The sequence below is a fragment of the Corvus hawaiiensis genome (assembly GCF_020740725.1).
Source record: "Corvus hawaiiensis isolate bCorHaw1 chromosome 31 unlocalized genomic scaffold, bCorHaw1.pri.cur SUPER_31b, whole genome shotgun sequence".
Classification (NCBI taxonomy): Eukaryota; Metazoa; Chordata; class Aves; order Passeriformes; family Corvidae; genus Corvus; species Corvus hawaiiensis.
The window spans coordinates 137420-162654 of NW_025963247.1; the positions used below are offsets into that span (position 1 = coordinate 137420).

General features: G+C 69.9%; 6 protein-coding genes and 1 long non-coding RNA gene across 9 annotated transcripts in view; 2 read left to right on the forward strand and 5 right to left on the reverse strand.

Annotated features, from left to right (window-relative positions):
* Positions 1-22: 22 nt before the first annotated feature.
* LOC125320621 (protein PRRC2A-like) lies at positions 23-14903 on the reverse strand. Its single transcript, XM_048293013.1, is given in 32 exon segments — positions 23-348; positions 427-489; positions 559-731; positions 819-898; positions 990-1151; positions 1753-1935; positions 2028-2210; positions 2305-2384; positions 2748-2838; positions 2927-3033; positions 3112-3300; positions 4979-5120; positions 5241-5385; positions 5535-5745; positions 6010-6058; positions 6060-6119; positions 6121-6309; positions 6754-6962; positions 7232-7638; positions 8077-8095; positions 8149-8311; positions 9779-9887; positions 9989-10073; positions 10153-10292; positions 11905-11969; positions 12079-12188; positions 12739-12885; positions 13054-13117; positions 13211-13313; positions 13609-13783; positions 14298-14413; positions 14865-14903. Coding segments are annotated over 31 exon segments (4323 nt in total). The 5' UTR covers positions 14392-14413; positions 14865-14903.
* Positions 8774-9695, reverse strand: LOC125320635. 3 transcript variants are annotated; one of them, XR_007201230.1, is made up of 5 exons: positions 9499-9695; positions 9342-9383; positions 9000-9258; positions 8927-8947; positions 8776-8792 (listed from the first exon to the last, which is right to left on the reverse strand). It is a non-coding gene; the product is annotated as an uncharacterized LOC125320635 (long non-coding RNA). The 3 variants fall into 3 exon arrangements; XR_007201231.1 differs by having other exon boundaries at positions 8906-8968; XR_007201229.1 differs by having other exon boundaries at positions 8774-8792; positions 8927-9258.
* Positions 14904-16485: 1582 nt separating the features above from the next.
* LOC125320632 (lymphotoxin-alpha-like) lies at positions 16486-19555 on the reverse strand. Its single transcript, XM_048293030.1, has 6 exons — positions 19460-19555; positions 19157-19337; positions 17939-19052; positions 17710-17743; positions 17486-17545; positions 16486-16909 (listed from the first exon to the last, which is right to left on the reverse strand). The coding sequence occupies exons 3-6, from the start codon at positions 18282-18284 to the stop codon at positions 16486-16488; spliced, it is 864 nt and encodes a 287-aa protein (XP_048148987.1). The 5' UTR covers positions 18285-19052; positions 19157-19337; positions 19460-19555.
* Positions 19301-20401, reverse strand: GPANK1 (G-patch domain and ankyrin repeats 1; the record flags this gene model as incomplete). Its single annotated transcript, XM_048293014.1, is given in 4 exon segments — positions 19301-19878; positions 19881-19961; positions 19964-20079; positions 20178-20401. Coding segments are annotated over 4 exon segments (999 nt in total), but the record flags the coding sequence as incomplete, so codon positions are not given.
* Positions 20402-20677: 276 nt separating this feature from the next.
* On the forward strand, positions 20678-23492 carry CSNK2B (casein kinase 2 beta). Its single transcript, XM_048293032.1, is given in 12 exon segments — positions 20678-20759; positions 21012-21095; positions 21320-21359; positions 21362-21421; positions 21507-21561; positions 21563-21599; positions 21601-21621; positions 21708-21783; positions 22291-22401; positions 22404-22479; positions 23335-23356; positions 23358-23492. Coding segments are annotated over 11 exon segments (639 nt in total). The 5' UTR covers positions 20678-20759; positions 21012-21023; the 3' UTR covers positions 23427-23492.
* An 887-nt stretch (positions 23493-24379) lies between these two features.
* Positions 24380-25154, forward strand: ABHD16A (abhydrolase domain containing 16A, phospholipase). Its single transcript, XM_048293016.1, has 4 exons — positions 24380-24562; positions 24669-24725; positions 25009-25075; positions 25117-25154. Exons 1-4 carry the CDS (start codon positions 24422-24424, stop codon positions 25152-25154), a joined length of 303 nt encoding a protein of 100 aa, XP_048148973.1. The 5' UTR covers positions 24380-24421.
* Positions 25151-25235, reverse strand: part of VARS1 (valyl-tRNA synthetase 1) — a 2498-nt gene continuing 2413 nt past the window's right edge. The window contains exon 8 of the mRNA XM_048293017.1: positions 25151-25200. Coding sequence (XP_048148974.1) covers positions 25151-25200 — 50 coding nt within the window. The remainder of the gene's footprint in view (positions 25201-25235) is intronic.

The following is a 25235-nucleotide window of genomic DNA, read 5'->3' on the forward strand; positions in this document are numbered from 1 at the left end:
GGGACCCCCGGGTGGGGAGGGGTCACTGGGGCGCTGCGGCTCCGGGGGGGCCCGGGGGGGGCCCCAAGCGCTGGGGGGGCGGCGGGACCCCGGGGGGGAGGGGCGGCACGGGGGACGGGGGGAGGCAGGGTGGGGGGAGGGGCGGCGGGGGGAGGGGCCGGCGCCCCGGGGGGAGGGGGGGGGCTCGGCCGGGCGGGGGCGGGGCCCGCGGTGGGGGGGCGGGGCGAAGGGCCGGGCGGGCGGGGCCAGGAGCCGCCCCAGCGGCAGGAGGGGGAGGGGCGGCGCCGGGGGGGCCCCGAAGTTGACGACGGGCGGGACCGGGGGGGGCTCCACCAGCGGCAGCAGCATCTGGGGGGACACGGGGGGAGGGGGTTACGGGGGGCGGGGCCAGCCCGGGGGGCGGGGCCAGCCCAGGTGTGGCCGTACCTGCTGGAAGCTGCTCTGGCCCTGCCCGTAGAACTCCGAGGGCGGGGTCAGCTCCTGCCGCACCTGCGGGGGCGTGGCCACGTTAGCCCCGCCCAGGCCCCGCCAGCCCCGCCCCCAGCCCCGCCCACTCACCTGCAGCACGGGGGGGTCGGGGCAGTAGGGCCCGTACAGGAACGGGGGCGGGTACAGGACCCCCCCCGCCCCCCCCCAGCTTGGCCAGGTCGGGGCCCCCCAGGGCCGGGAAATCCATGAAGGGGCCCTTGAGCGGGGGGAGGGGCAGCCCCGCCCCCGCCACCAGCACCGGCCTGGGGGGACACGGGGGGAGGGCTCAGGGGGGCTCGGGGGGAGCCAGGAACCCCCCAGACCCTCCAGGTGTGCCCCCCCTCAGGTACCTGTACGGGGTCAGCGAGGGCGTCCCTGGCCGGAAGCTGCTGCTGCTGCCGGGGGGGGGCTCCGTGGCTGGGGGGGGCACCTGAGGAACAAAGGGGGGGGTCAGGTCGGTCCCACCGAGCCCCCCCAGCCCCCCCTCAGGGTGGCCCCCTGGGTAACCCTCACCCCCGTACCTGCCCGGCGGCTGCAGCCCCCCCGTAGCAGAGCTCGGGGAATGGGCGCTGGCTGGGCCCGGGGGGGTCCCCGGGGGGGCCCTTGGACTCCAGGGGCCGATTTGGGGGGGCCTCGGGACCCCCCCCAGGCAGCAGCTCCCAGTCCCGGGGGGCAACGCTGAGCTAGGGGGAAGGAAAGAGACACAGTGAAACCCTCCCCCAAATCCTGACCCCAAACCCCTCTGTGCCTGCCCCAAATCCCGACCCCAAACCCTGACCCCAAACCCCTCTGTGCCTCCCCAAACCCCTCTGTGCCTGCCCCAAATCCTGACCCAAACCCCTCTGTGCCTGCCCCAAATCCCGACCCCAAACCCTGACCCCAAACCCCTCTGTGCCTCCCCAAACCCCTCTGTGCCTGCCCAAATCCCGACCCCAAACCCTGACCCCAAACCCCTCTGTGCCTCCCCAAACCCCTCTGTGCCTGCCCCAAATCTTGACCCCAAACCCTGACCCAAACCCCTCTGTGCCTCCCCAAACCCCTCTGTGCCTGCCCCAAATCCTGACCCCAAACCCCTCTGTGCCTCCCCCAAATTCTGACCCCAAACCCTGACCCCAAACCCCTCTGTGTCTCCCCCAAATTCTGACCCCAAACTCCTCTGTGCCTCCCCCAAATTCTGACCCCAAACCCCTCTGTGCCTCCCCAAACCCCTGTGCCTGCCCCAAATCCTGACCCAAACCCCTCTGTGCCCCCCAGCCCCCTCGGTGCCCCCCCAGCCCCCCTTACCCCGTCTCCCCCCCCGGGGGGGGGCACTCCCTCCTTCTCTCCGCGCTCTCGGGGCCGGGGGTCCCCGTCGGTGCCGTGGGGGGGCCCCCAGACCTCGCCGCCCCCGCCGGGGGGGTTCCGGGCTCGCTGGGAGCGCTCGGTGCCGATGGGGCCCGGGGGGGCCGTGGGGGGGGCCCCGCACAACTGCGGGGGGGGGGGGGGGGGGGGCAGGGAGTGAGGGGGGGGCTCAGGGTTTACCTGAACCGCCCCCCCCCGGGGTTTCGGGGCCCCCGTACCTGGGTGTCCTCGCGGGGGGGGGGCAGGCGGCACCGCGGCTCCGGGGGCCCCTCGGGCAGGGGGGGCCCCCCCGGCTGCGCCCCCCCGGGCGGGTTCGGGGCCAGGCCCCCGTCGGGGGAGCTGCGCTGGCTGCAGGCGGCCGAGTCCCCGCTCAGCTCCACGCCGCTGTCCGAGGGGCTGGGCTGTGGGGGGGGGGTCAGCGGGCTGGGGGATCACACACGGGGGGTGGGGACCCCCCCCGCGCCCCCCCCCGCGCCCGCCCCCCCCCGGCCTCACCTCGGGGCTGGCGGCGTCCTCAAACGGGGGGAGGGGCTCGATCCAGGGCTGCCCCGGGGCCAGCGGCTTGGGGGGGGCACCTGGGGGGGCAGGGAACCCCCTGTGACTCCCAGCGCCCCCCAGTAACTCCCAAAGCCCCCTGTTCAATCCCAGTGCCTCCCAGCCCCTTTTTAGTGCCCCCAGTAAGTCCCAAAGCCCCCTGTTCAATCCCAGTGCCTCCCAGCCCCTTTTTAGTGCCCCCCAGTAAGTCCCAAAGCCCCCTATTTAATCCCAGTGCCTCCAGTCCCTTCCCAGTGCCCCCCAATAAGTCCCAAAGCCCCCTATTTAATCCCAGTGCCCCAGTACGCCCTATTTAACCCCAGGGCATCCCAGTCCCTTCCCAGTGCCCCCCAGTACGTCCCAGTGGCCCCTGTCCCTTCTCCCAGTGCTCCCCAGTCCCTTACTGGTGGGCAGGTGGCTCCAGAGGGGGGGGCTCAGCCTCCCCTGCGGCTCCCCCGGCCCATCCTGCTGGGGGTCCCCGAACCCCAGGGGATCCTGGGGGGGTGCAAGGGGGGGTCAGTGGGGGGAGGGGGCAGGGGAGCCCCAAGGACCCCCAGGCCCCCCTCCCGCCCCTCCCCCTCACCTGATTCTGGGCCCTTTCGCGTCGTTTGGCCAAGAAGCCCCCGAGGCCCGGCCCGGCCCGGGGGGCTCCGGGAGGGCCCAGAGGGGGGCCCAGGGGGGGCTCAGGGGCTGTGCAGAGAAAAGGGGGTGGTTATGGGGGGCTGGGGCGATCGGGGGGGCCCAAGGGGGGCTCGGGGGGGTCCGTACCTGCAGGGGGGGCAGCCCCCGGGGCGGGGGGTCCCGGCCTTGGGGCGCAGCTGGGCCAGGGCCCTGCGGATCCCCCCGGGGTCGCTCGGGACCACCCGGTCCAGGCGGAAGACAGCCGAGGGGGGGCGGGGGCAGCGCCAGCCCGGGGGGGGCGGTGCCCGAGCCGGGGGGGCCAGGGGGGGCGGGGGGCTCCTCGGTGTTACGGCTGCGGGGGAGGGGCACATGGAGGGTGAGAGACCCCTTCTGAACACCCCCTGAACGTTCAACCCCCCCCTTTTATCCCCCCAGGATGCCCCAGAATTCCCCAGGCCCTGCCCAAAACTCAGTCCTGGGTCCCCCAAACCCCCCAGACCCAACCCCCCCGGCCCTCTGAGACCCCCCCAGGACCCTCAAAAACCCCTCCCCCCATTTTACCCCCACAAAACCCCGTTCAACCCCTCCCCACTGCCCTCCCCCCCCATGACCCCCCTAAAACGCTGACACCCCCCCCAACCCCCCCCGGGACCTCCCAGCCCCCCCTCACCTGCGGTTTCGGGGCGAGGGCCACCCCCTCTTGTCCCCCCCGCGGCCCCCGCCACCCCCGCGGCCCCCCCCGCTGCGGCCGCCCCCCCCTTGGGGGGTGTTTTGGGGGGGGCCCCCCGCGCCCCCCCCGGAGCGGCGCTGGCTGGAGAAGCTGCGCTTGGCCAGGCGGGGGCTGGGGGGGGCGGCGGGGGGGGGGGCCCTGCGCGGGGGGGCCGCCGGGCGCGGGCGGGTCCCGCTCGGGGGGGCCCCCCCGGCGCCCCCCCAGGTCGGAGCTCTCCGAGGCCGTCTCCCACTGGTCCGAGTTGTGCTCGGGGGAGCGGGGGGGGGCGCCGGGGGGGGGCGGCGGCGCTGGGGGCGGCGGCGGCGCTGGGGGCGGGGGCGGCGCCGCGGGGGGGCGGGGGGGGCTCCTGGCGCAGGCGGCGGAACCGGGGGGGTTTGTCCTGCTGCTGCCCCCGCCCGTGCCGGCGCCGCCGGGGGGGCCGCTCCGAGCCCCCGCCCCCGCGGGGGGGCTGCGCCGGGGCCGGCGGCTGCGGGGGGGGGTCCTGCGCCGGGGGGGGGCTCCAGGCCGGGGGGGGGGCGGCCCCCCCCGCGCCCCCGCCGGGACGGGACCCCCCGGGGGGTGAAGACGCGGCCGCGGGGGGCGCGGGGGGGCAGCCCCGGGGGGGGGGGCGGCGGTGGCGGCGCGGGGGGGCCGCGGGGGGGTCTCGCCGCCCCCCGTGTCGGAGCTCTCGGAGCCGCGCTGCCGCCGCCGGGGGGGCTCCTCCTCGTACTCCGAGCCCTCGCTGCGCGGCTCCGAGCCCGGCGGCGCGGGGGGGGGCCGCGGGGGGGGCGCCGCCGGGGGGGCCCGCGGGCGGGGGGGGCTCCCCGGCCGGGCCGCGGAAGCCGCGGAACTCGCGGGGGGGGCGGCCCCGGGCCCCCCCGCCCCGGCCGCGCCCCCCGTAGGCCCCCCGGAAGCCGCGGCCCCCGCGCGAAGAACTCCCCGCGCCCCCCCCGCGGTCGCCCCCGCGGCCCCCCCGCGCCCCCCCCGCGCTCCAGGGCGGGGTCGCGGCAGCGGCGGCGCGAGGGGGACCCCGCCCCCGCCCCCCCCGGCGGCGCCCCCGGGTCCTTGGCCGCGGGGGAGGGGGCGGCCGCGGGCTTGGCCTTGGGGGGCTTCGGGGAATCCTTGGCGGGGGGGGGCTCCTCGCCCGCCGCCCCCTCCTCCTTCGGGGGGGGCTTCTTGATGGGCCCCGCGCGCCGCGGGGGGGGGGCCCTTCTCGGCGGGCTCCTCGGGGGGGGCCGCGCGGCGGGGGGGGCCGCCGGGCCGGGGTCCCCAGCGGGTCTCGGTGCGAGACCCCCCCCGCGGGGCCTTGTGCGGGTCGGGGGGGGCGCGGGGGGGGGCGCTCGGGCCGGCGCTGGCCCCCCCCGTCCTCCTTGGGGGGCCCCCCCAGCGCCGCCCCCCCTTCCTCCTTCGGGGCTTTCTGGGGGGGCGGCGCCTTCTTGGGGGGCTCCTGGAAGACGGGCGGGCGGGGGGCGGCGGCGCCGGGGGGGGGCGGCGGCTCCGGGGGGGCCCCGTCGGGGGCGGGGGGGGGCTCGGGGGGGCGCGGGGGAGGCGCGGCCGGGGGCAGGGCCCAGGGCCGGGGGGGCGCGGGGGGGTCCTCGGCGGCGGGGGGCGGGAAGCGGGGCAGGGGGGGGCCCCCTCCGTTCTCGAAAGGGGGGTAGGCGTAGGGAGGGGGCGCGCCGGGGTCCCGCAGGCGGACCGGGGGGGTCTCACTCCTGGGGGAACGAGAGGAGAGAGAGAGTCAGTGGGGCTGAGACCACCAAAATGCCCCCCCAGACCTGCCCTGATCCCCCCCCCCAAAACTTCCCGGCCCCCCCTCGCTTACTGCAGCCTCCCCACGCCCCCCCCCCAGCCCCCCACTCACCGCAGCCCCTTGTCGTCGTCGCCGGCGGGGGGGCGCAGGGGCGAGGGCAGCCCCCGCGGCTCGGGGGGGGCTGTGAAGGCGTCGCCCCCCCAGGAGGGTTTGGGGTCCCCCGGGGGGGTCCCGCGGTCCCGCAGCGGGGGGGCCGCGGGCGGGCGGTCGAAGGGCTCCGAGCCCGAGCCCCCGCTGTCCGAGCGCTCCCGCGGCAGCAGCCCTGGAGAGGGGGGGGACACGGGGTGAGACCCCCCCAGCACCCCCTCAGTGGGGCGAGATCCCCCAGACCTGCCCCGTGTGCCTCAGACCCTCCCCAAAACCCCTCCCGCGGGGATCACACACCCCTAACGCTTCATAGGGTCAAACTCCCCCCAAACGCCCTCCCCTCCAAACCCACCCCACGTGCTCGAGACCCCCCAGAACCGTTCCACGGGGCTGAGACCCCCCAGGCCCAGCTCCCCCACCCCCGGGACCCCCCCCTTACCAGAGGGGTGCACGCCGGGGGGGTAGAAATCGACGGGGGCGGCGCGGGGGGGGCAGCAGCCGGGGGTCCACGTAGGGCGGCAGCATCACCCAGCGGGGGTCGAAGCCGAGCTGGGGGCAGCGCCGGGGGCCGGCCCAGGGCCCCGAACAGCTTGGGGGGGCCGGGGGGGGCCGGGGGGGCCGCGCCGGGGGGGGGCACCCCCGCCCCCAGAGCCCCCAGCGCCGGCGGGGCCGCAGGGGGGGCCGCGGGGGGGCCGTGCTGCTGCTGCTGCCACTGCTGCTGCTGCTTGAGGAGCTGCTCCTGCGGGCACGGGGGGTCAGGGGGGCCGGGCTGGGGCACGGCCTGAGCCCCCCGGGGACCCCCGGATTGGGGCATGGTCTGAGCCCCCCCCCCCGGGACCCCCGGATTGGGGCACGGTCTGAGCCGCCCCCCCCCCCAGAGACCAACCCCTGGATAGGGGCACAACCGAGCCCAAAATCACCCAGATTGGGGGTGGCACAACCTGGTTCAAAACCCTGAAGTTTGGGGACCCAACTTCCCCCCCCTAAAAGGGGGGCAAAGCCCACCCCAAAAACCCCTGAATTGCAGGCAAACCCCACCCCCCAAAGACCTCAAGCCAGGGGCACAGCCGACCCTCCTGAGACCCCCACGCTTGGGGGATGCCTCCACTCCCAGCCCTGCTATGCGGCCCCCTCCCCAATTCCCGGCCCCCCAGAGCCCCCCCTGTTCCCAGAGCCCCCCCACCTGCTGCTGGCGCTGGAACCGGGGGGGCAGCGACTTCTGGTACTTGGGGTACGCAGGGGGCTGGGCCGGGGGGGGCTGGCGTGGGGGGGCCGCCCCCCCCTCCCCTTTAGGGTCCCCCTTGGGGGGCGCAGCGGCAGCCGGAGGGGCCGGGGGGGGTGGCGGCGGCTCCTCGGGGGGCTCAGGGGGCACCTCGGGGAGAGGCGGCTCTGCTGGGGGCACAGAGAGGGGTCAGGGGGTCCCTGTGTGCCCCACCCCACTGTGAGGCACCCCCAGACCCCCCCCCCCCCCACACCCTCCACAGCCCCACAGACCCCCAGCCCTGCTGTGGGGGCACCCCTAAACCCTCCCACACACCCCCCAGACCCCACAGCCCCGCTACGGGGCTGTCCCAGAACCAAGATCCCCCCAAAAGCCCCCCAAACTCCCTCCAGAGGCCACCGGCGGTTCGGGGGTCCCACCCCCCAGCCCCCCGCCCCACCTGCGGCCCCGGGGGCTCCCCCGCTGCTCTCGGGCTCCTCCCGCGGCTCTGGCGGCTCCGGGGCGGCCTCAGGGGGGGCGGGCGGGGGCTCAGGGGGGCCCGGGGGGGCCTCGGCGGTGCCGGAGGGGGGCCCCGGGGGGGTCCCCGCGGGCGGGCGGCGCTCGGGGGGGGCCCCGAAGCGCTCATCCAGGCGCTTGAGCTTCTCGGCGCAGGCGGCGCGGCGCTGCTCGGCCATGCGGCGCTCCTCGGCCTCGCGGCGCCGCCGCGCCCGCGCCACCCGCCTGCGACAGCTCGGCACAGCTCTGCCGGCGGCGCCGCCGCCACGCCTCGTCCTCGTCCTGCGGGCACAACACCTGTGTGACACACCTGGGACAGCTGCACGCACCTGTGTGACACCTGTGTGACACCTACGGCCACCCACCGACACCTGTGTGACACCTGTGACACTTACAACCGCTACAGACACCTCTGTAACTCTTACAGCCATCACAGATACCAGCCTACACCTGTACGACACTTACAGGCACCACGTGCACCTGTGTGACACCTCTGTGACCCCTACAGCCACCCGCTGGCATCTGTGTAACACCTGTGTTACACCTACAACCGCTACAGACACCTGTGCAACACTTACAGCCATCACAGATACCAATCAACACCTGTACGGCAGTTACAAGCACCACACGCACCTGTGTGACACCTGTGGGACACTTACAGCCACCCACCGACACCTGTGTGGCATCTGTGTAACACTTACAACCACTACAGACACCTGTATGACACCTGTGTGACACCTACAGCCACCCAGCGGCATCTGTGTGGCACCTGTGTGACACCTATGACACCTACAGCCACTACAGACACCTGTGTGACTCCTACAGCCACCCACTGGCATCTATGTGACATCTGTGTGACACCTGTGTGACACCTACAGCCACTTACCGGCATCTGTGTGACACCTGTGTGACACCCGTGACATCTACAGCCACCCACTGACACCTGTGTGACACCCATGACACCTGTGTGACACCTACAGACACCTGCGTGACACTTACAGGCAGCCACCGTCACCTGTGTGGCCTGTGTGTAACACAGCCACTACAGACACCTGTGTGATGCCTGTGTGACACCTACAGCCACCCATTAACACCTGTGCGACACCCCCGACACCTGAACGATGTTTACAGCCAGCCAACGACACCTGTGCGACACCTGTGTGACACCCGTGTAACACAGCCACTACAGACACCTGCGTGACACCTGTGTAACACCTACAGCCACTACAGACACCTGTCTGACACCTGTGTAACACCTACAGCTACTACAGACACCTGTGTGACACCTCCATGACACCTCTGCGACGCACTGACATGCACGTATCAGACCTGCACACACCTCTGCTGCACCTGAACACAGCTGGGAAGTCCTAAATGCACCTGCCTCGCACCTCTGCCACAGCTGGACACACCTGGATGCACCTCTGTCACGTCTAGGTACACTACAGACACCTGCGTCACCCTTGAATACAAGCCTGCCACATCCACGTCACACCTGAGCACACCTGTGTCGCACCTGTACGTACCTACGTCACTCTGGAATATGCCTGAGCACACCTGCATCACATCTGTATGCACCAGGGCACACCTGTGCCACACCTGGATGTACCCGTCACACCTGAGCACACCTGTGCCACACCTGTACGTACCTACATCACACCTGAGCATGCCTGTATCACACCTGTATGTACCTACATCACACCTGAGCACACCTGAGCACGCCTGTGCCACACCTGTACGTACCTACATCACACCTGAGCACACCTGAACACGCCTGTGCCACCTGTACGTACCTACATCGCACCTGAGCACGCCTGTGTCACACCTGTGCCACACCTGTATGTACCTACATCACACCTGAGCATGCCTGTGTCACACCTGAGCACACCTGTATGTACCTACATCACACCTGAGCATGCCTGTGTCACACCTGAGCACACCTGTACGTACCTACATCACACCTGAGCACACCTGAGCATGCCTGTATCACACCTGAGCACACCTGTATGTACCTACATCACACCTGAGCATGCCTGTATCACACCTGAGCGCACCTGTATGTACCTACATCACACCTGAGCATGCCTGTGTCACACCTGAGCACACCTGTATGTACCTACATCACACCCGTGTCACGCCTGTGTCACACCTGAGCACACCTGTATGTACCTACATCACACCTGAGCATGCCTGTATCGCACCTGAGCACACCTGTATGTACCTACATCACACCTGAGCATGCCTGTATCACACCTGAGCACACCTGTACGTACCTACATCACACCTGAGCATGCCTGTGTCACACCTGAGCACACCTGTACGTACCTACATCACACCCGTGTCACGCCTGTATGTACCTACGTCACACCTGAGCACACCTGTGCCCCACCTGTCCCCCCCGTCCCCCCCAGCTCACCGGGAGCTCGTTGGGCGTGGCCCAGCTGCCGCGGTTGGGGGGAGGCGGCGGGGGCGGGGCCCGCGCGGGCGGGGCCGGGGGGGGCGGCGGCTCCTTGGGCGCCTCCGGGGGGGACTTGGGGGGCGGCGGCTCCTCCCTGGGGGGGGGCGGTGCCTCGGGGGGGGCCGGAGGCTCGTTCTCCTTCCTGGGGGGACACGGGGGGGGTTAGGGAGGAGCTTGGGGTGCCCCACAGCGGTTATGGGGGCGCTGGGGGGGCTGCCCCCCATTTGGGGGGGGGGTCCGCACCCCTCCTCGTCCTCGTCCTCGTCCCGCCCGTCCTCCTCATCGCTGAACTTGAGCTTCTCGCTGTAATCGACCTCCTCGTGCGCTCCTGGGGGGGGGTGGGGGAAATGTGGGCGGGGGTCCCACAGCACCCCCAGAGCCCCCCCAGAGCCCCCCGGCCCCGTTACCGGCCCAGCCCTCGTCGTTCTCCTGGTCCAGCTCATCGAACTCCCGCAGCTCGTCCTGGCGCAGGACGGGGGGCCGGGACGGGGGCGACCCCCCCCGGGGTGGGGCCGCAGCCCCACGGGGACCCCCCGGCCGCGGGAACCTGCGGGGACCCCAAAACCCCGGGGTTACGGTGGGGCGGGTCTGGGGTCACACCAGAAGGACTGGGGGGGGGGGTTGAGGTCCCCCACAAAGCGGGAATTGGGGGGACGGAGAAGGTTTGGGGTCATCTCAGTGAAAGGGATTGGGGAGGAGAGGGGGATTCAGGGGTTTGGGAACTCCGCAAGGGTTTTGGGGGGTTCAGGGTCCCTCTCAATGTGGGGATTGTGGGGAAATGAGGTTTTGGGGTTCCCCCGATGGACAAAGATAAGGGGAAAAAAAAAAGGGAATTTTACATTTCCCAAAAACTGACGGAATTTCAAGGGTTGGGTGGGAAACGGGGGTCAGGGCTTTGGAGCAAGGTAGGGGGGGGATTGGGGTCCAGAGAATCAGAGTGAGGTAAACCCCAAATGAGGGAACTGCACGGAGGAAGGGCTCCGGGTCTGGGGTGTTGAGGGGGTTTGGGGGTCTCAGGGGAGTTTGGAGTCTCAGGGGGGTTTGGGGTCGCAGGGAGGGTTTGGGGTCTCAGGGGGGTTTGGGGTCGCAGGGAGGGTTTGGGGGTCGCAGGGAGGGTTTGGGTTGTCAGGGGTTTGGGGTCTCAGGGGGGTTTGGGGTCTCAGGGGGGTTTGAGGTCGCAGGGAGGATTTGGGGTTGCAGGGAAGGGTTTGGGGTCTCAGGGGGGTTTGGGGTCGCAGGGAAGATTTGGGGTCTCAGGGGGGCTTGGGGTTTCAGGGGGGTTTGGGGTCGCAGGGAGGGTTTGGGGTCTCAGGGAGGCTTGGGGTTTCAGGGGGGTTTGGGGTCGCAGGGAGGGTTTGGGGTCGCAGGAAGGGTTTGGGGTCTCAGGGAGGGTTTGGGGTCACAGGGGGGTTTGGGGTTGCAGGGAAGGTTTGGAGTCGCAGGGAGGGTTTGGGGTCTCAGGGGGGTTTGGGATCTCAGGGCGGTTTGAGGTGTCGGGGGTTTGGGGTCGCAGGGAGGATTTAGGGTTGCAGGGAGGGTTTGGGATCGCAGGGAGCGTTTGGGGTCGCAGGGAGGGTTTGGGGTCTCAGGGGGGTTTGGGGTCTCGGTGGTTTGAGGTGTCGGGGGTTTGGGGTCGCAGGGAGGACTTGGGGTTGCAGGGAGGGTTTGGGGTCGCAGGGAGGGTTTGGGGTCTCAGGGAGGGTTTGGGGTCTCAGGGCGGTTTGAGGTGTCAGGGGTTTGGGGTCGCAGGGAGGGTTTGGGGTCGCAGGGGGGTTTGGGGTTGCAGGGAGGGTTTGGGGTCTCAGGGGGGTTTGGGGTCTCGGGGGTTTGGGGTCTCACTGGGGTTTGGGGTCTCGGGGAGGGTTTAGGGTCGCAGGGAGGGTTTGGGGTCGCAGGGAGGGTTTGGGGTCTCAGGGCAGTTTGAGGTGTCGGGGGTTTGGGGTCGCAGGGAGGGTTTGGGGTCACAGGGAGGGTTTGGGGTCGCAGGGAAGATTTGGGGTCTCAGGGGGGTTTGGGGTCTCAGGGAGGGTTTGGGGTCTCAGGGAGGGTTTGGGGTCTCAGGGGGGTTTGGGGTTGCAGGGAGGGTTTGGGGTCTCAGGGAGGGTTTGGGGTCTCAGGGGGGTTTGGGGTCTCACTGGGGTTTGGGAACCAGCGCTCACCTCTGTGCGTCGGGACTGCGGAAGGGCCCGTAGGGCGGCGGGAAGGGCAGGTACGGGGGGTACATCTGGGGGGGGAGGAACACCCCACAATCAATGGGGAGCCCCCCCCGGGCCAGGGCACAGCCCCCGGGGTTTAGGGGGGGTTTAGGGGAGGGGGCAGCCTCGGTTACTCACAAAGGGTGGCATCACCCCCCGGTACGGGGGGAAGTGGGGGGGCCCGGGGGGGGCTCCCCCCCCCTCGGCCGGCGGCTCCTCGGCCCCGCGCCCCTCCCGCCAGCTGCCGCCTGCGGGGCACGGAGCGGTCAGCGGGGCACGGGGGGCCGGGGGGGCTCCCAGGATACGGGGCAGGGTCCCAATGGGGTGCAGGGGGAGGCTTGAGGGGCACTGGGGGGTCCCCAAGGAGCAGGGGAGGATCTCAGGGGTTCTCAAGAGGGGTCAGGGGTGTCCAAGGGGACCCAGAAGAGTTCCGGGGGAAGCTGGGGGTGTCCGGGGGGTCCCAGAGGGGTTCCAGGGTGAGCTGGGGGTGTCCGGGGGGTCCCAGAGGGGTTCCAGGGGGAGCTGGGGGTGTCCAGGGGGTCCCAGGGGGAGCTGGGGGTGTCCGGGGGGTCCCAGAGGGGTTCCAGGGGGGTCAGGAGTGGCTGGGGGGGGGTTGAAAAACCAGTGGGGGGGACACTGGGAGTTCCTGGGGGTCGCAGAGCTCTGGGGGGGTAGGGAAAGGATTTGGGGGGGGGTCAGGGCGATCTGGGGGGGTCCAGCAGGTCTCAATGGGGAGCAGGGGTACTGGAGGGGTTGGGAGCCCCCCAAGGGGTCCCGGGGGGGGGGGGGATCACTCACCGTGGGGGCGGGGGCTCGGTGCGCGCCCACCCGACGCGTCGGCAGCGCCCCCCCGCTCGCGGCCGCCCCTCCCCCGCTCGGCGGCCGCCCCCAAACTGGGGAACTCCTCCCGTGAGAACCGGCCCGGGAGGGGGGGGGCCCTGGCACCTGGGGGGGCACGGGGGGGGTCAGGGGGGCCCCGAAACCGGGGTTGGGGGGGGGGGGGCACGGAGCTCCCCTGAGGCCAGGGGTGCCCCCCCAAACCCCGGTGAGGGGTCAGGGAGGGCCCCCGATGTCTGGGGGGTCCCGGGGGGGGGTCGGGGGTCTGTCTCTCACCATCGGCGGGGGAACCGCTGGCCTGCGCCCAGGACTTTGCCGCGCTTGGCGGCGGGGGGGGGTTCTGCGGGGACAGCGGGGTCACAACGGGGACTCGTGGGGGGGCAGGGGGGTTTCAGAGGGTCACAGGGAAGCGTGAGGGCGCAGGGGGTCTCACCTCGGGGGTCCCCGGGGTCCGTGTCCCCCCGGTGCCGCTCGCAGGCGGCTGCGAATCCGGCGGTGACGGCGACTGCGGCGGGGGAGGGGCGGAGGGCTCGGAACTGGCAGGGCGGGGGGGGGGGGGGGGGGGGTCAGGGCGGCTTTGGTGGGGGGCAGGACCCACAGGTCCCCCCCAGGACCCCCAGACACCCCGAAGACCTCCAGACCGCCCCACGCCCGGTGCCTCCTCGCCTGCAGAGCGCGAAGGGCTCGCTCTGGCCGGTCCATCCTGGAGTCCCCCCAGCACCCCCAGACTCCCCCAGGACCCTCCCCACCGACGGGGTCAGGGGGTGCCACCCTGGCTGCCCCATCCCGCGGCACCCCCGGGCCCCCCCTCGCCCCCCAGGGGGTCCCCACCTGCGGAGGTCGGGGGGGTCGCTGCGGCTGGCCCATCCCGAGCCGTCGCGGGGCACCAGGGCCACGTTGGGGTCGTTTCCTTTGTTCTCGGCCTTCAGGCTCGGCAGGTGCGCGGGGGGGGGCATGCGCCGGGTGGGCACCTTGCCCAGGCTCTGCAGCCCATGGCGGGGGGCGCCTGGGGGGGGGGGCAGCGCGTGTGACCCCCCCCAAACGGCCCCCGGGACCCCCGAACTCCGCTGAGACCCCCGAACCGCCCTCACACCTCGTCCAGGCTCTACAGCCCACGGTGGGGGTCTCACACGGGGGAACCCCTGACCCCCCCCCACCAAACTCGGCTGCGGGGGGGTCCCACAGCCCCACCCCGGACTCCTCAGCCCCCCCAAACCCAGCTATGGGGGGGCCACTCATGAAGACCCCTCAATCCCCCAAACGCACCTGCGGGAGGGTCCCGCACCCCCCCCCCGAACCCCTCCCAAGCCTTCCAATCCCCCCCCGGCCGCTCAGGGGTACCCCCTCCCCCCACTTCGGGATCCCTCCTCCCTCCCTGAGCCGCCCCAAGGAACGGGGACCCCTGAACCCCCACCCGCCGCTGGCGCCGAGGGGGACCCGCGAGAAGCCCCCCGAACGCCGCCTGGGGGTCCCCCCCCGGTGCGCGCCCCCCGCCCCGTCCCGGGGTGCCCGGGCCGTACCGGCGGCGCGGGGGGGCTCGAGCGGCCGCCCCCGGTAGCTCTCACTGAGGCTCAGGCAGTTGTAGCGCCGGCCCCGCGCAGCCCGATCGCTCATGGCGCCGCATCGGCCGCGGGACCTGCGGGGGCACCGGGGGGGTCACACCGCACACCGGCACCGCACGGGTCGGGGTGGGGACACGCGGAACGGGGGGGCTCGGGCCCCGCCAGGCCCGCGGAAAGGGGGGGGGGGGGGTGTCACAGGCCGCGGCCCCCCCCCCCCCGGAGAACCGAGGACACCGGAGGGGCGGGGGGGTCACGGAGCCCCACAGACCGGCCCCCCCATGCCCCCTGACCCCGAGCGGACCCCGCCCCCCCGTTAACGGGACCCCCCCGGCCCCGCCCCCTCCCGTTACCTGGGCCGGGGGTGGGGGATAGGACCCGGTGTGGGGGGAGGGGAGGGTGTGAGGGGGGGGCCTCGCCGTTCCAAGATGGCGGCGGTGCCGGCGCAGCCGCGGCCCGGGCGGGGGGGTGGGTCCGGATCGCGCCCCCCCCCCGCGCGCCGCCGCGCCCCTCCCCGCCCGTACCCACCTGTCCGCCCCGGGCGGGCTCCGCGGCGGCGGCCGCGCGCTCGGGGGCCGCGGGCGGGGCGGGCGGGCGCCGGATGGCGGCGGATTCCGCTGCCCCCCCCCCTCCCTCCGACACGGCCCGCGGGGCCTCCGCGCATGCGCCGCGCGCCTCGGGCCGCGCCGCGCGGGGGGCGGGGGCCGCCGCGGGACGCTCCGCCATTGGCTGCGGGCTCCGCGCGGGCGAGACCATTGCGGGGGGCAGGACGGGGGTAGGGCGGGGAAAACGGGCCGCGCTCGCGCCCTGCGCGCCGCCCCCCAAGCTCAAGGGGGCGCCCCCGCCCGCGCAGTGGAGCGGCCCGGGACGCGCCCCCAGCCCCGGCGGTGACGTCATTTCGCGCCGCCGTAGCGGTGCCGGTGTCGCTACAGCGCCCCCCGGCGGCGCGAAGGGCCCGGCGCCGCTCGTTCCCATGGCAACGGGAGCCACGCCCCCGGCGGGGAGAACTGGGGACACTGGGAGGGACTGGGCAGCACCGGGGGCAGCCCAGACACCCGGGTTCCCCCTCGGCTGCCGCTGGGGGTGGGGAGATTCCCCCCAGAAATCCCCCCGGGGGGGTGGGGGAAGCCCCGCCCCTCCCCCAGCCCCTCCCCCCACCCCCAGTGACAAACCCCAGGCGCGAAATTCTGCCCAAATTCCACTTTATTGCGACTTTCCACAATAAATTACACAAGGAGTCAATAAGTTACCGGCCCCGCCCCAACCTAGCGGTTCTTGGGCCGTGGGTGTGCCATAAATACATAAAAACGTATAAAAAAATCAATACGATGTACAAAAGACTGAAAAAATCCGTAATTTACATATTAATCCATAAATAGTGCAATAAATAAGATTTCAGCTTTTCTCCGCCCGTTCACTCCGGGCTTGCTGATCTCAGGTTCCGACTGACCCCCAGCCCCGTCCACCCCCGGCTGACCCCACCCATCCCTCGCTCTGCTCCTGCTGATCCCAGTTCCACCCCTCTGTGCCCGCTCTGGTCCTCATCCATCAATCCCATCCATCAATCCTCATCCATCAATCCCCGATCCGTCAATCCCCGATCCATCAATCCCCATCCATCAATCCTCATCCATCAATCCTCATCCATCAATCCCCGATCCGTCAATCCCCGATCCATCAATCCCCGATCTGTCAATCCCCATCCATCAATCCTCATCCATCAATCCCCATCCATCAATCCCCGATCCGTCAATCCCCGATCCATCAATCCTCATCCATCAATCCTCATCCATCAATCCTCATCCATCAATCCCCGATCCATCAATCCCCATCGATCAATCCTCATCCATCCCATCCCCATCCATCCCATCCTGATCCATCAATCCCAATCCATTAATTCCCATCCATCCCATCCTGATCCATCAATTCCCATCCATCAATCCCGATCCATCCCATCCTGATCCATCCCATCCCCATCCATCAATCCCCATCCATCAATCCCCACCCATCCCATCCCCGATGGCTCCTCCTGCCCCTGACCGCTCCCAGCTCCGTCCAGCCCTGACCAACCCCGGTTCCACCCACCCCCGTGACACCGCTCTGACCCCAAACGGTCCCAGCCCCGTCCCCCCACCCCCCCAATCCCCCCCTAATCCACGCCCAGCACCCCGAAGTAGGCCTGCCCGGCACCGTGCAGGTCCAGGAAGCGTCCGGCCGAGGTGGTGGCGGCCAGCTGGTCCCCGCGGCGCAGCTGGAACACGGCGCCCTGGTACAGGGACTCCACCCAGAGCCCGCCGGGGCTGCCCCCGCGGCACACGGAGCGGGCGGCGCGCAGCAGGGGCACGTCCGCGGGTACTCGGGGGACAGCCGGGACAACGGCCAGGCGGAGCGGCCGGCGCCGCGCCCCGGCCGGGCAGCGCGAGCCCTGGAAGGCGGCGGCGGCGTACACGAAGTAGAGCCCGTCCCGGGGCACCACGAGCCGGTTCCCCCGCAGCCGGACCCCGTTCCGCACCAGCGCGGGGGCCACGCTCGCCTCCCACACCAGGGAACCCGCGAGGACGGCCACGTCGAGGGCTGGGGGGGAAAAGGGAGTCAGGACCCGAAAAAAACCCAAAAAAAACCCAAAAAACGTCCCCTCCCACACCAGGGATCTCCATGAGGACGGCCACATTGAGGCTGGGGGGGAAAAGGGAGTCAGAATCCCAAAAACCCCAAAAAAGCCCCAAAAAAGTCCCCTCCCGCACCAGGGACCTCCATGAGGACGGCCACATGGAGGCTGGAGGGGAAAAGGGAGTCAGGATCCCAAAAACACCCCAAAAAACGTCCCCTCCCACACCAGGGATCCCCGCGAGGATGGCCACGTGAGGCTGGGGGCAAAAAGGGGGTCAGGACCCCAAAAAAACCCAGAAAAGCCCCAAAAAAGTCCCCTCCCACACCAGGACCCCCATGAGGACGGCCACGTCGAGACTGGAGGCGAAAAGGGAGTCAGGACCCCAAAAAACCCCCGAAGACCCCAGGGTGTGCTGTCCCCTCCCCGTCCCACACCCCTCGTGTCCCCACACTCCCTTAAAGGCCCCTCTGTCCCTCCCAAACCCCTCAAAGCCCCCCTGAAACTCCACCCCACCCTCCCGCCGGCGTCCCCCACTCACCCACGACGTGAGCAGCCGGTTTGTCCCCCCTCGTCACCCGCGGCAGCTCCGGGAGGGCCCCTGGGGACAAAGGGGGGGTTGGGACATGGGGGGACACGAGGAGGGACCCCCTCGGAGGAGTGGTGGCCCCAAAAAGGGGAGGGCGTGGCAGCTGGGGGGGCAGGGAATGGTGGGGGGGGGACAGACAGAGGGGACATGGGGGGGGTCCCGGGGGTGTCACTCACCTGGCACAGCCGGGGTCAGCGTCTCCAGGGGGTCCTGGGGGGACAGAGAGGGGTCAGAGGAGGGGCTGGGCATGGGGGGGACAGGGGGGGACACAGAGGGATGGGCGGAGGACAAGGGGGGATACAGAGGGACAGAGAAGGGACAGAGGGACACGGGGGACGCAGAGGGGACGCAGAGGGGACACAGAGCAACACAGAGGGACACAGAGGGACACGAGGGGGTCCGTACCGGGGTGGGCAGGCGGGTGGCAGCCCCAGGAGCCGGCGGCAGCAGCAGCAGCAGCAGCAGCAGCAGGACGTGGGCGAGCGCGGCGACGCCGGCGCTGGGGACACGGCAGCGCTGGGGGGGCCGCGGGGGGGGCCCGGCCATGGCGGTTCTGAGCTGGCCCAGCCCCCCCGGAGCCTTTATGGCCACCCCGGCCCCCGCACGGGGCGTCACCGACCCCCCGAGACGTCCCCCGGACAGGAAAAACCCCCGGCGGGGCCCCGGCTGCTCCACGGGGGAGGGGGGCAGGGTTTGGGGGGTGGGGGCTGCCCCTGCTCCCTTCCTCTCTCAAGACCCCGCTCCTGTCCATCCCCCCCCGCCCATGATTTTCCCTCTCTTAATTAATGAACTGCTGCCTCATTAGCGTGCCAGGCTATTAATTACCCCCCCTCCCCCGTGACCTCCTTATTGGGAAAACCCGGCGGGGGTGGGGGGGGAAAGGATGTGGTGAAGGGGGGGCGGGGGCTCCCCCCAAAAGCGGAACCACCCAAACCGCCCTGGTGGGGCCCCAAAATCAGCGGGGGGGGGGGGGGGGGCCCCAAAACCGCCCACGGGGGACCCCAAAACCACTGTGGGGGATCCGGAAAATCTGCAGGGGGGGGGGCCGAAAGTGTCACGGCCACCCCGAAACTTTGGGGGGGTGAGGCCCAAATCTGGCGCTTCCGCCCCCAAATCCCTGCCAGGAAAACTTCAGTGCCCCCAAATCTCGCTGGCGGGAGGGGGGGGCACCTGCCCTGCCCCGTTTATTGCCCCCAGCCCCGGGGGGGGGGTCTGTCCCCACAGATCTCAGTCTGGGGGGGTCCTGAGCCCCTTTTTACTGCCCCTCAAGTCCGTGTTTGGAGGGACCCTTTCGAGCCCCCAAAATCCCAGTTTTGGGGGTCTTTTGTCCTCCTCAGAGTTCCCTCGATGCAGTTTAAGCTTTCTTCAGAGCCCCCAGACCCATTTCGAGGGTTCCTTCAGAGCTGTGGGAGTCCTGGGGGGATTTTCGGCCGTTTTCGGGGTTCCCTCAGCCTTCTTTGGGGTTCCAGCGGCTCTCGGTGCTCGGCCCAGGCGCTGAGGAGTTCCGGCTCTGCCACATCTGGGGGGGGGGAACGTGGCTGGGACCCCTCCCCAGTGAGGGGGGGGAGCCCCAGGGGAGGTGGGGGGAGGTTCCGGGGTGGGGGGCGAGGCCGAGAGTCTCACCAAAACCCCTCCCCCTCCTGCAGGAGCTGCTCGGTGTTCCCGGAAGGGTTTTAGGGGATCCCGGAGAGGATGTGGGGGGTCCCGGGGGGTTCCCACGAGGGGCCGGGCGGAAGTCGCCTCACGGGCGCCGGAAGTGGAGTCGAGTCAGGGCGGAAGCAGCTCCAGGCCGTTGTGCCGCCCCCTGGCGGAGCGGAGGACCACGTCAGCCTTGAGGGACACTGGGGGAGGGACCCCCTCCCAGTTTTCGGGGGTCCGCAGCCCCAGCGGGGGCCCCGAGCCCCTCCCGAACCCCCCCAGACTCACCGTGGGGCCGGAAACGCGGCTTTCCACCCCAAATTCCTCCACGGGGGTCTCTGGGAGGCGGCTGGCGGGGCCGGTGGGGGGGGGGTGAAGGGGGCTCAAGGGGGCTCGGGGAGGGTTGGGGGGGCTCAGGGGGGGGTCCCGGCTCGCTCGGGGCGGGAGCTCCGGAGGGTCCCAGCGCTCCATGTACTCCCTCAGTCGGATCTCCCAGGCCCGCGCCGCCGCCTCGGAGCGGAACCGGGACCCCCCCCCGCGCCCCGCTTTGCCCCCCTCGCCCCCCGCCCGCGGGGGGGGGCCCCGCCACGGCCGCCGCGTCCCCGGCCCGAAGTGGGTGACGCGGGGCCGCGACCCCGGCCCCCAGCCCAGCCCACCCCGGTCCCGCTTGAGCTCGGTGGGCACCGGCAGCCGCCGCCCGCGGCCCCCCCCGGCCCAGGCCGCCCCCCGCCCACCCCCCCCCGCAGCAGCAGGCGGTAGCCCGGGTTGGAGGGGGGGATGTGCAGCGGGGCCGGGGCGCGGGCGGCCCCTCCAGTCCCAGCAGGTGCGCGGTGGAGCGGCGGTGCCGCGCGGGGGGGTCGCGAAACGAGGCTCCGCAGCTGCGGCAGAAGTGGGGGGGGTCCGAGGGGCTGCGGGAAGGAGGCTCTCGTTAACGGCAGTAATTAATTACTCGGTAATTGGGGGGGGGGGGGGGGGGGGGGAGGGGTTGGCGGGGGGTCGCACCGACCTGGGCGGCTCCTTCCCCTCTCCCGAAAGGTCCCGGGGGCGCTTGCGGGGGCTCTGAGGGGGGCTCCGCGCCTCCCCCTCGGCGATCAGGCTCTCGTAGAAGCTCCGCGCGTCGGCCCCGGGGTCGGGAGCGCCCGGGGAGGGGCTCGGGGGGCGGCGGGGGCGGCTCCTCCTGCAGCCGCCCGTCCTTCCAGCGGCCGGCCTGGTCCCGGCCCCGGCGGAACGCGATCAGCGACATCGAGGGGCCCGGGGGGGCCCGGGGGGGCCCGGGGGGTGTTGGGGGCCCCGAGGGGTCCCGGACCGACCCCGCAGCCGCCACCGGAAGCTGCGAGTGGGGCGGAGGAATCACGTGACTCACCAGCGGGCTGTGATTGGTTGGTACAGGCGCGGGACGAGAGTTCGGGGCGGAAGCTACCGCGATACCCGGCGCTGATTGGTCAGTCCCGACCCGGGGGTGGGGTTTGGGGCGGAAGTACCAGGCGGCCGGCACCGATTGGTCGGTTCCGGGGAGGAGGCGGGGCTTGGGGCGGAAGCGGCGGCTGCGCGTGCGCGGATCGTGCCCGGAGCGCCCCTAAAGCGGCGGGTGAGGGGGCCCGGGAGGCCGCGGGGGGGGCCCGGGGGGTTTGGGGGGCTCCGGGGGGATTTGGGAGTCCCGCGGCGGGGCTCGGGGTCCCTCCGGCCCGGGCGGGTGGGATGGGAGCGACCGCGGGCTCGCGCTCGGGCCCCCGGCGATCGGGGGCTCTGAGGGTCCGGGCGGGGGTCGGGGCGGTTTGAGGGGCCCTGGGGGGTTTGGGGGGATCCGGAGGGGGGGTTCATTGCCCCCGTTCCTCCCCAGAACCCCGGGACCATGAGCAGCTCCGAGGAGGTGTCGTGGATCTCGTGGTTCTGCGGCCTCCGCGGCAACGAGTTCTTCTGCGAGGTGGGCGAGGGACCCCCGGGAGACCCCCGGACACCCCCCGGCCCTGGGCCCGCCCCAACCCCCGATCCTCCTCCTGACACCCTGAGCGCCCTGAGAGCCCAAAAGCCCTGGACCCTCAAACCGGGATCCCGCAAACACCCAAACCCTGACGCCCTCCCCCCAAACCCTGACCGCCCCCCCCCCCCAAACCCCCGAGCCCCCCAAACCCCCGATCCTCCCCACAGGTGGACGAGGATTACATCCAGGACAAGTTCAACCTGACGGGCTCAACGAGCAGGTGCCCCATTACCGGCAGGCTCTGGACATGATCCTGGACCTGGAGCCAGGTACGGCCCTGAGCGCCTTCGGGGGGCTCGAGGGGGGGTCCCCAACATCGCGCTGACCCCCTGCGGCCTCCCCCCACCCCCCTAGACGAGGAGCTGGAGGACAACCCCAACCAGAGCGACCTGATCGAGCAGGCGGCGAGATGCTCTACGGCTGATCCACGCCCGGTACATCCTCACCCAACCGCGGCATCGCGCAGATGGTGCGGCCCCGACCCCCCCCCGGGACCCCCCCCGAGCCCCCCGGGACCCCCCGGGCCCCCCCTGACACCCCCTGTGCCCCCCACAGCTGGAGAAGTACCAGCAGGGAGACTTCGGGTACTGCCCGCGGGTGTACTGTGAGAACCAGCCCATGCTGCCCATCGGTACTGGGGGCACTGGGGGGGGAACTGGGGGGGGGTCCTGCCCGTGGGTGGGCTGTGAGAACCAGCCCGTGCTGCCCATCGGTACTGGGGGGCTTTGGGGGTGGTCACAGGGGGGATTTTGGGGGGGGAAAATGGGTGGTTTTGGGGGAAAATTGGTGGGATTTTTGGGGAAGAACTGCTGGGATTTTAGGGGGAAAACTGGGGGGTTTGGGGGAAAGTTGGTGGGGTTTGGGGGAAAGACTGGGGGGATTTTGGGGGGAAAATTGGTGGAGTTTTGGGGGGAAATCGGTGGGATTTTAGGGGAAAACTGGGGGGGGTTGGGGGGAAAATTGGTGGGGTTTGGGGAAAACGGGGAAAACCCCTAGCTGAGTTATTTTGGGGGGTGATTTGGGGCTAGGTTATTTGGGGCTGTTTTTATGGGGTTTGTTCGGGATTTATTTCGGGTCGTTTGGGGGGGAGACTCGTTCGGGTCCATCCGTTTGAGGAGGGGTCTGGGGTGGCCTCCAGGACTGTCGGACATCCCCGGCGAGGCCATGGTCAAGCTGTACTGCCCCAAGTGCATGGACGTTTACACGCCCAAGTCCTCGCGGCACCACCACACCGACGGCGCCTATTTCGGCACGGCTTCCCCCACATGCTCTTCATGGTGCACCCCGAGTACCGCCCCAAGCGCCCCGCCAACCAGTTCGTGCCCAGGTCAGAGTTTCCCCGCAGCAAAAACCCCAAACCCCCCCCAAAAAAAGCCCCCGTGAAAACGGCCCCAGAAATCAGAAAACAGCCCCGAAGAAACGCGGCGAAAACGACCCCGGAAGTCGAAAAAACGACCCGGAGAAACGTGAATGAAAAGCTGCAAAAATGAGGTTAAATCTTAGGAAATGAGCCCAATCCTCCCCCTCTAAAATGAATAAAAAGTTCCTGCAAATTGACCCTGAAACTTAAAAAAAAGCCCCAAAAAATCTTGCAAAAATGAGCCTAAAAGTGACAAAAACAACCCCAAATTTCGCCACCAAAAGTTAAAAAAAATCCCTTTGAAATTGCCCCTGGATTTAACAAAACCAACTTCACGCTTTCTGCTAAAAAATGTGGCAAAAACAAGTCCAAAGCTTAAAGAAATAATTCCTATCTCTCCCCAAAAAATGACATCAAAAATGACCCTAAAATGTAAAAAAAATCTTCAAATTTCCCCCAAGAAACAACGGCAGAAATGACTCCAAAAATGTAAAAAAAAAAAAAAAACTCCCTCAAAAAACTCAAAAAAAAATAAAACCCCCCCAAAAACATGCACATAAAGCCAACCTCCCCCAAACAAACCCCAAGCCAAAAACTCCAAAAGAGAACCCAACTCCTTCCAAAAAAACCCAAAACTCCCCAAAAAACGGTGCTTTGACCCCATTCCTTTGGTGCTTGCTGAGGTCACTTTGTTCGCTCTGGAACCTTCTGGTGTCACTCTGTCCCCCCATGATGTCCCCAAAATTCCCGTTTTTCCCCAAAATGCCCGTTTTTTCCCCCAATTCCTGTTTTTTTCCCAAAATTCCTGGTTTTTCCCCGCAGGCTCTACGGGTTCAAGATCCACCCCCATGGCCTACCAGCTGCAGCTCCAGGCCGCCAGCAACTTCAAGAGCCCCGTCAAGACCATCCGCTGAGGGACCCCCCAAAAACCCCCCCGGGACCCCCAAAACCCCCCCCAGAGCCCCCCCCCAGCCCTGCAACCCCCCCTGTAACCCCCCCATAAAGAGATTTGGGCTGAAACCCGGCGTTTTGGCTCATTTCGGGGGGAATGTGGGGGTCTCCAGGCTGGTTGGGTGCGATTCGGGCTGGGTTGGGGGGGTTTGGGGCTGGTTTCGGGGGTGTTTGAGCGATTTTGGGGCTGGTTTGGGGTAATTTGAGCTGGGTTGGTGGAATTCGGGCAATTTCGGCGCTTTTTGGGCTGGTTTGGGCGTGATTCAAGTTGGTTTGGGGGATTTTGGGTGTGATACGGGGGAATTTGGGGTCAACTTGAGCTATTTGGGGACACTTTAGGCCTTTTGAGGATGCTTGGGGGTGGTTTTGGGTCGTCTTGGACTGATTTAGAGCATCTTGGGGCACTTTGGGTGGTTTTGGGGCACTTGGGAGGGATTGTGAACAGTTTTAAGTAGTTTTTGAAGGTGTTCATGTGGTTTGGTGTATTCTGGGGCACTTTGAGCTATTTTAGGCAAGTTTTGGGTGTTTCTAGACCAGTTTTGCATAATTTTGGGTGGATTTGATGCGCTCCAGGTCGGTTTTGGTGTCACTTTCGGCTGTTTTCGGTCAACTCCAGCTGCTTTTGGGATCTCTTTGCCCCATTCCCGCCCCTTTCGCTGTATTTTGGGGCAATTTCAGCCGATTTTGGAGCACTTCGAGGCCTCTTCGCGCCTTTCGCGCGGGCCCCGCCCGTTCCCATGGCAACGCCGCCATCTTGCCCCGCCTCGTTCCCACGGCAACGCCACCATCTTGCCCCGCCTCGTTCCCATGACAACGCCGCCATCTTGCCCCCGCCCCGTTCCCATGACAACGCCGCGGTGGGCGGGGCTTTACAATCAGTAAAGGCGGGGGGCCTGCCCTTGGCCCCGCCCCGGAAGTTCAGCTTCCCGGAAGCGCCGCCACTTCCGGCGCCGCCATCATGGCGAAACTGCTCAGCTGCGTCCTGGGCCCGCGGCTCTACCGCGTCCATCGGCCCCGCGCTCCCGGCGCGGCCGGGGGGGGCCCCGGGGGGGCCGCAGGGAGGAACGGAGCCGGCAGCGAGCGCGGGGAGCCGGCCTGGGTGAGGCGCGGGGGGGCGGGGGGGCCCGGGCGGGGTGGTTGCCATGGCAGCCGCGGGGATGCGGACCCGCCGAGCCCCGCGCTGACCCCCCCCGTGCCCCCCCCAGGACTCCTATTATCAACCGCGGGGGCTGGAGAAGCACACGGACAGTGTCCTGGCGCTGGTGAGACCCCCCGCGACTTCTCCGGCTCTGTCCGTGCCCTTCACCCTGCCCGGGGGGGTCCCCATCCCCCTGGGACCCCCCAATGGACCCGCAGACCCCCCCCCCATCCCCCATTTCCCCCACCCTGAATCGGGGACTCCCTCCCGGGGCCCCCAGACCCCATTACCCCCTTCCCATGAACTGGGGACCCTCTCTGCCCCCATTTCCCCCCGGTCCGGAGCGGGCTCCCCCCCCGGGGCCCCCCCGGCGCTCGGGGGTCTCAGGGGTCGCGGGGGTCCCGCAGGCCTCGGTGCTCTGGTCCATCTCGTACTACGCCTCCCCCTTGGCCGTGTTCTACCTGTACCGCAAAGGTGGGGCTGGGGGGGTTTCGGGGGTCTCTGGATGGTTTAAGGGGGGAACGGGGGGTTTTGGGGTCTCTGGATGGTTTAAGGGGGGTTTTTGGGATCTCTGGATGGTTTAAGGGGGGTTTTGGGGACTGTGGATGGTTTAAGGGGGGAACGGGGGGTCTCT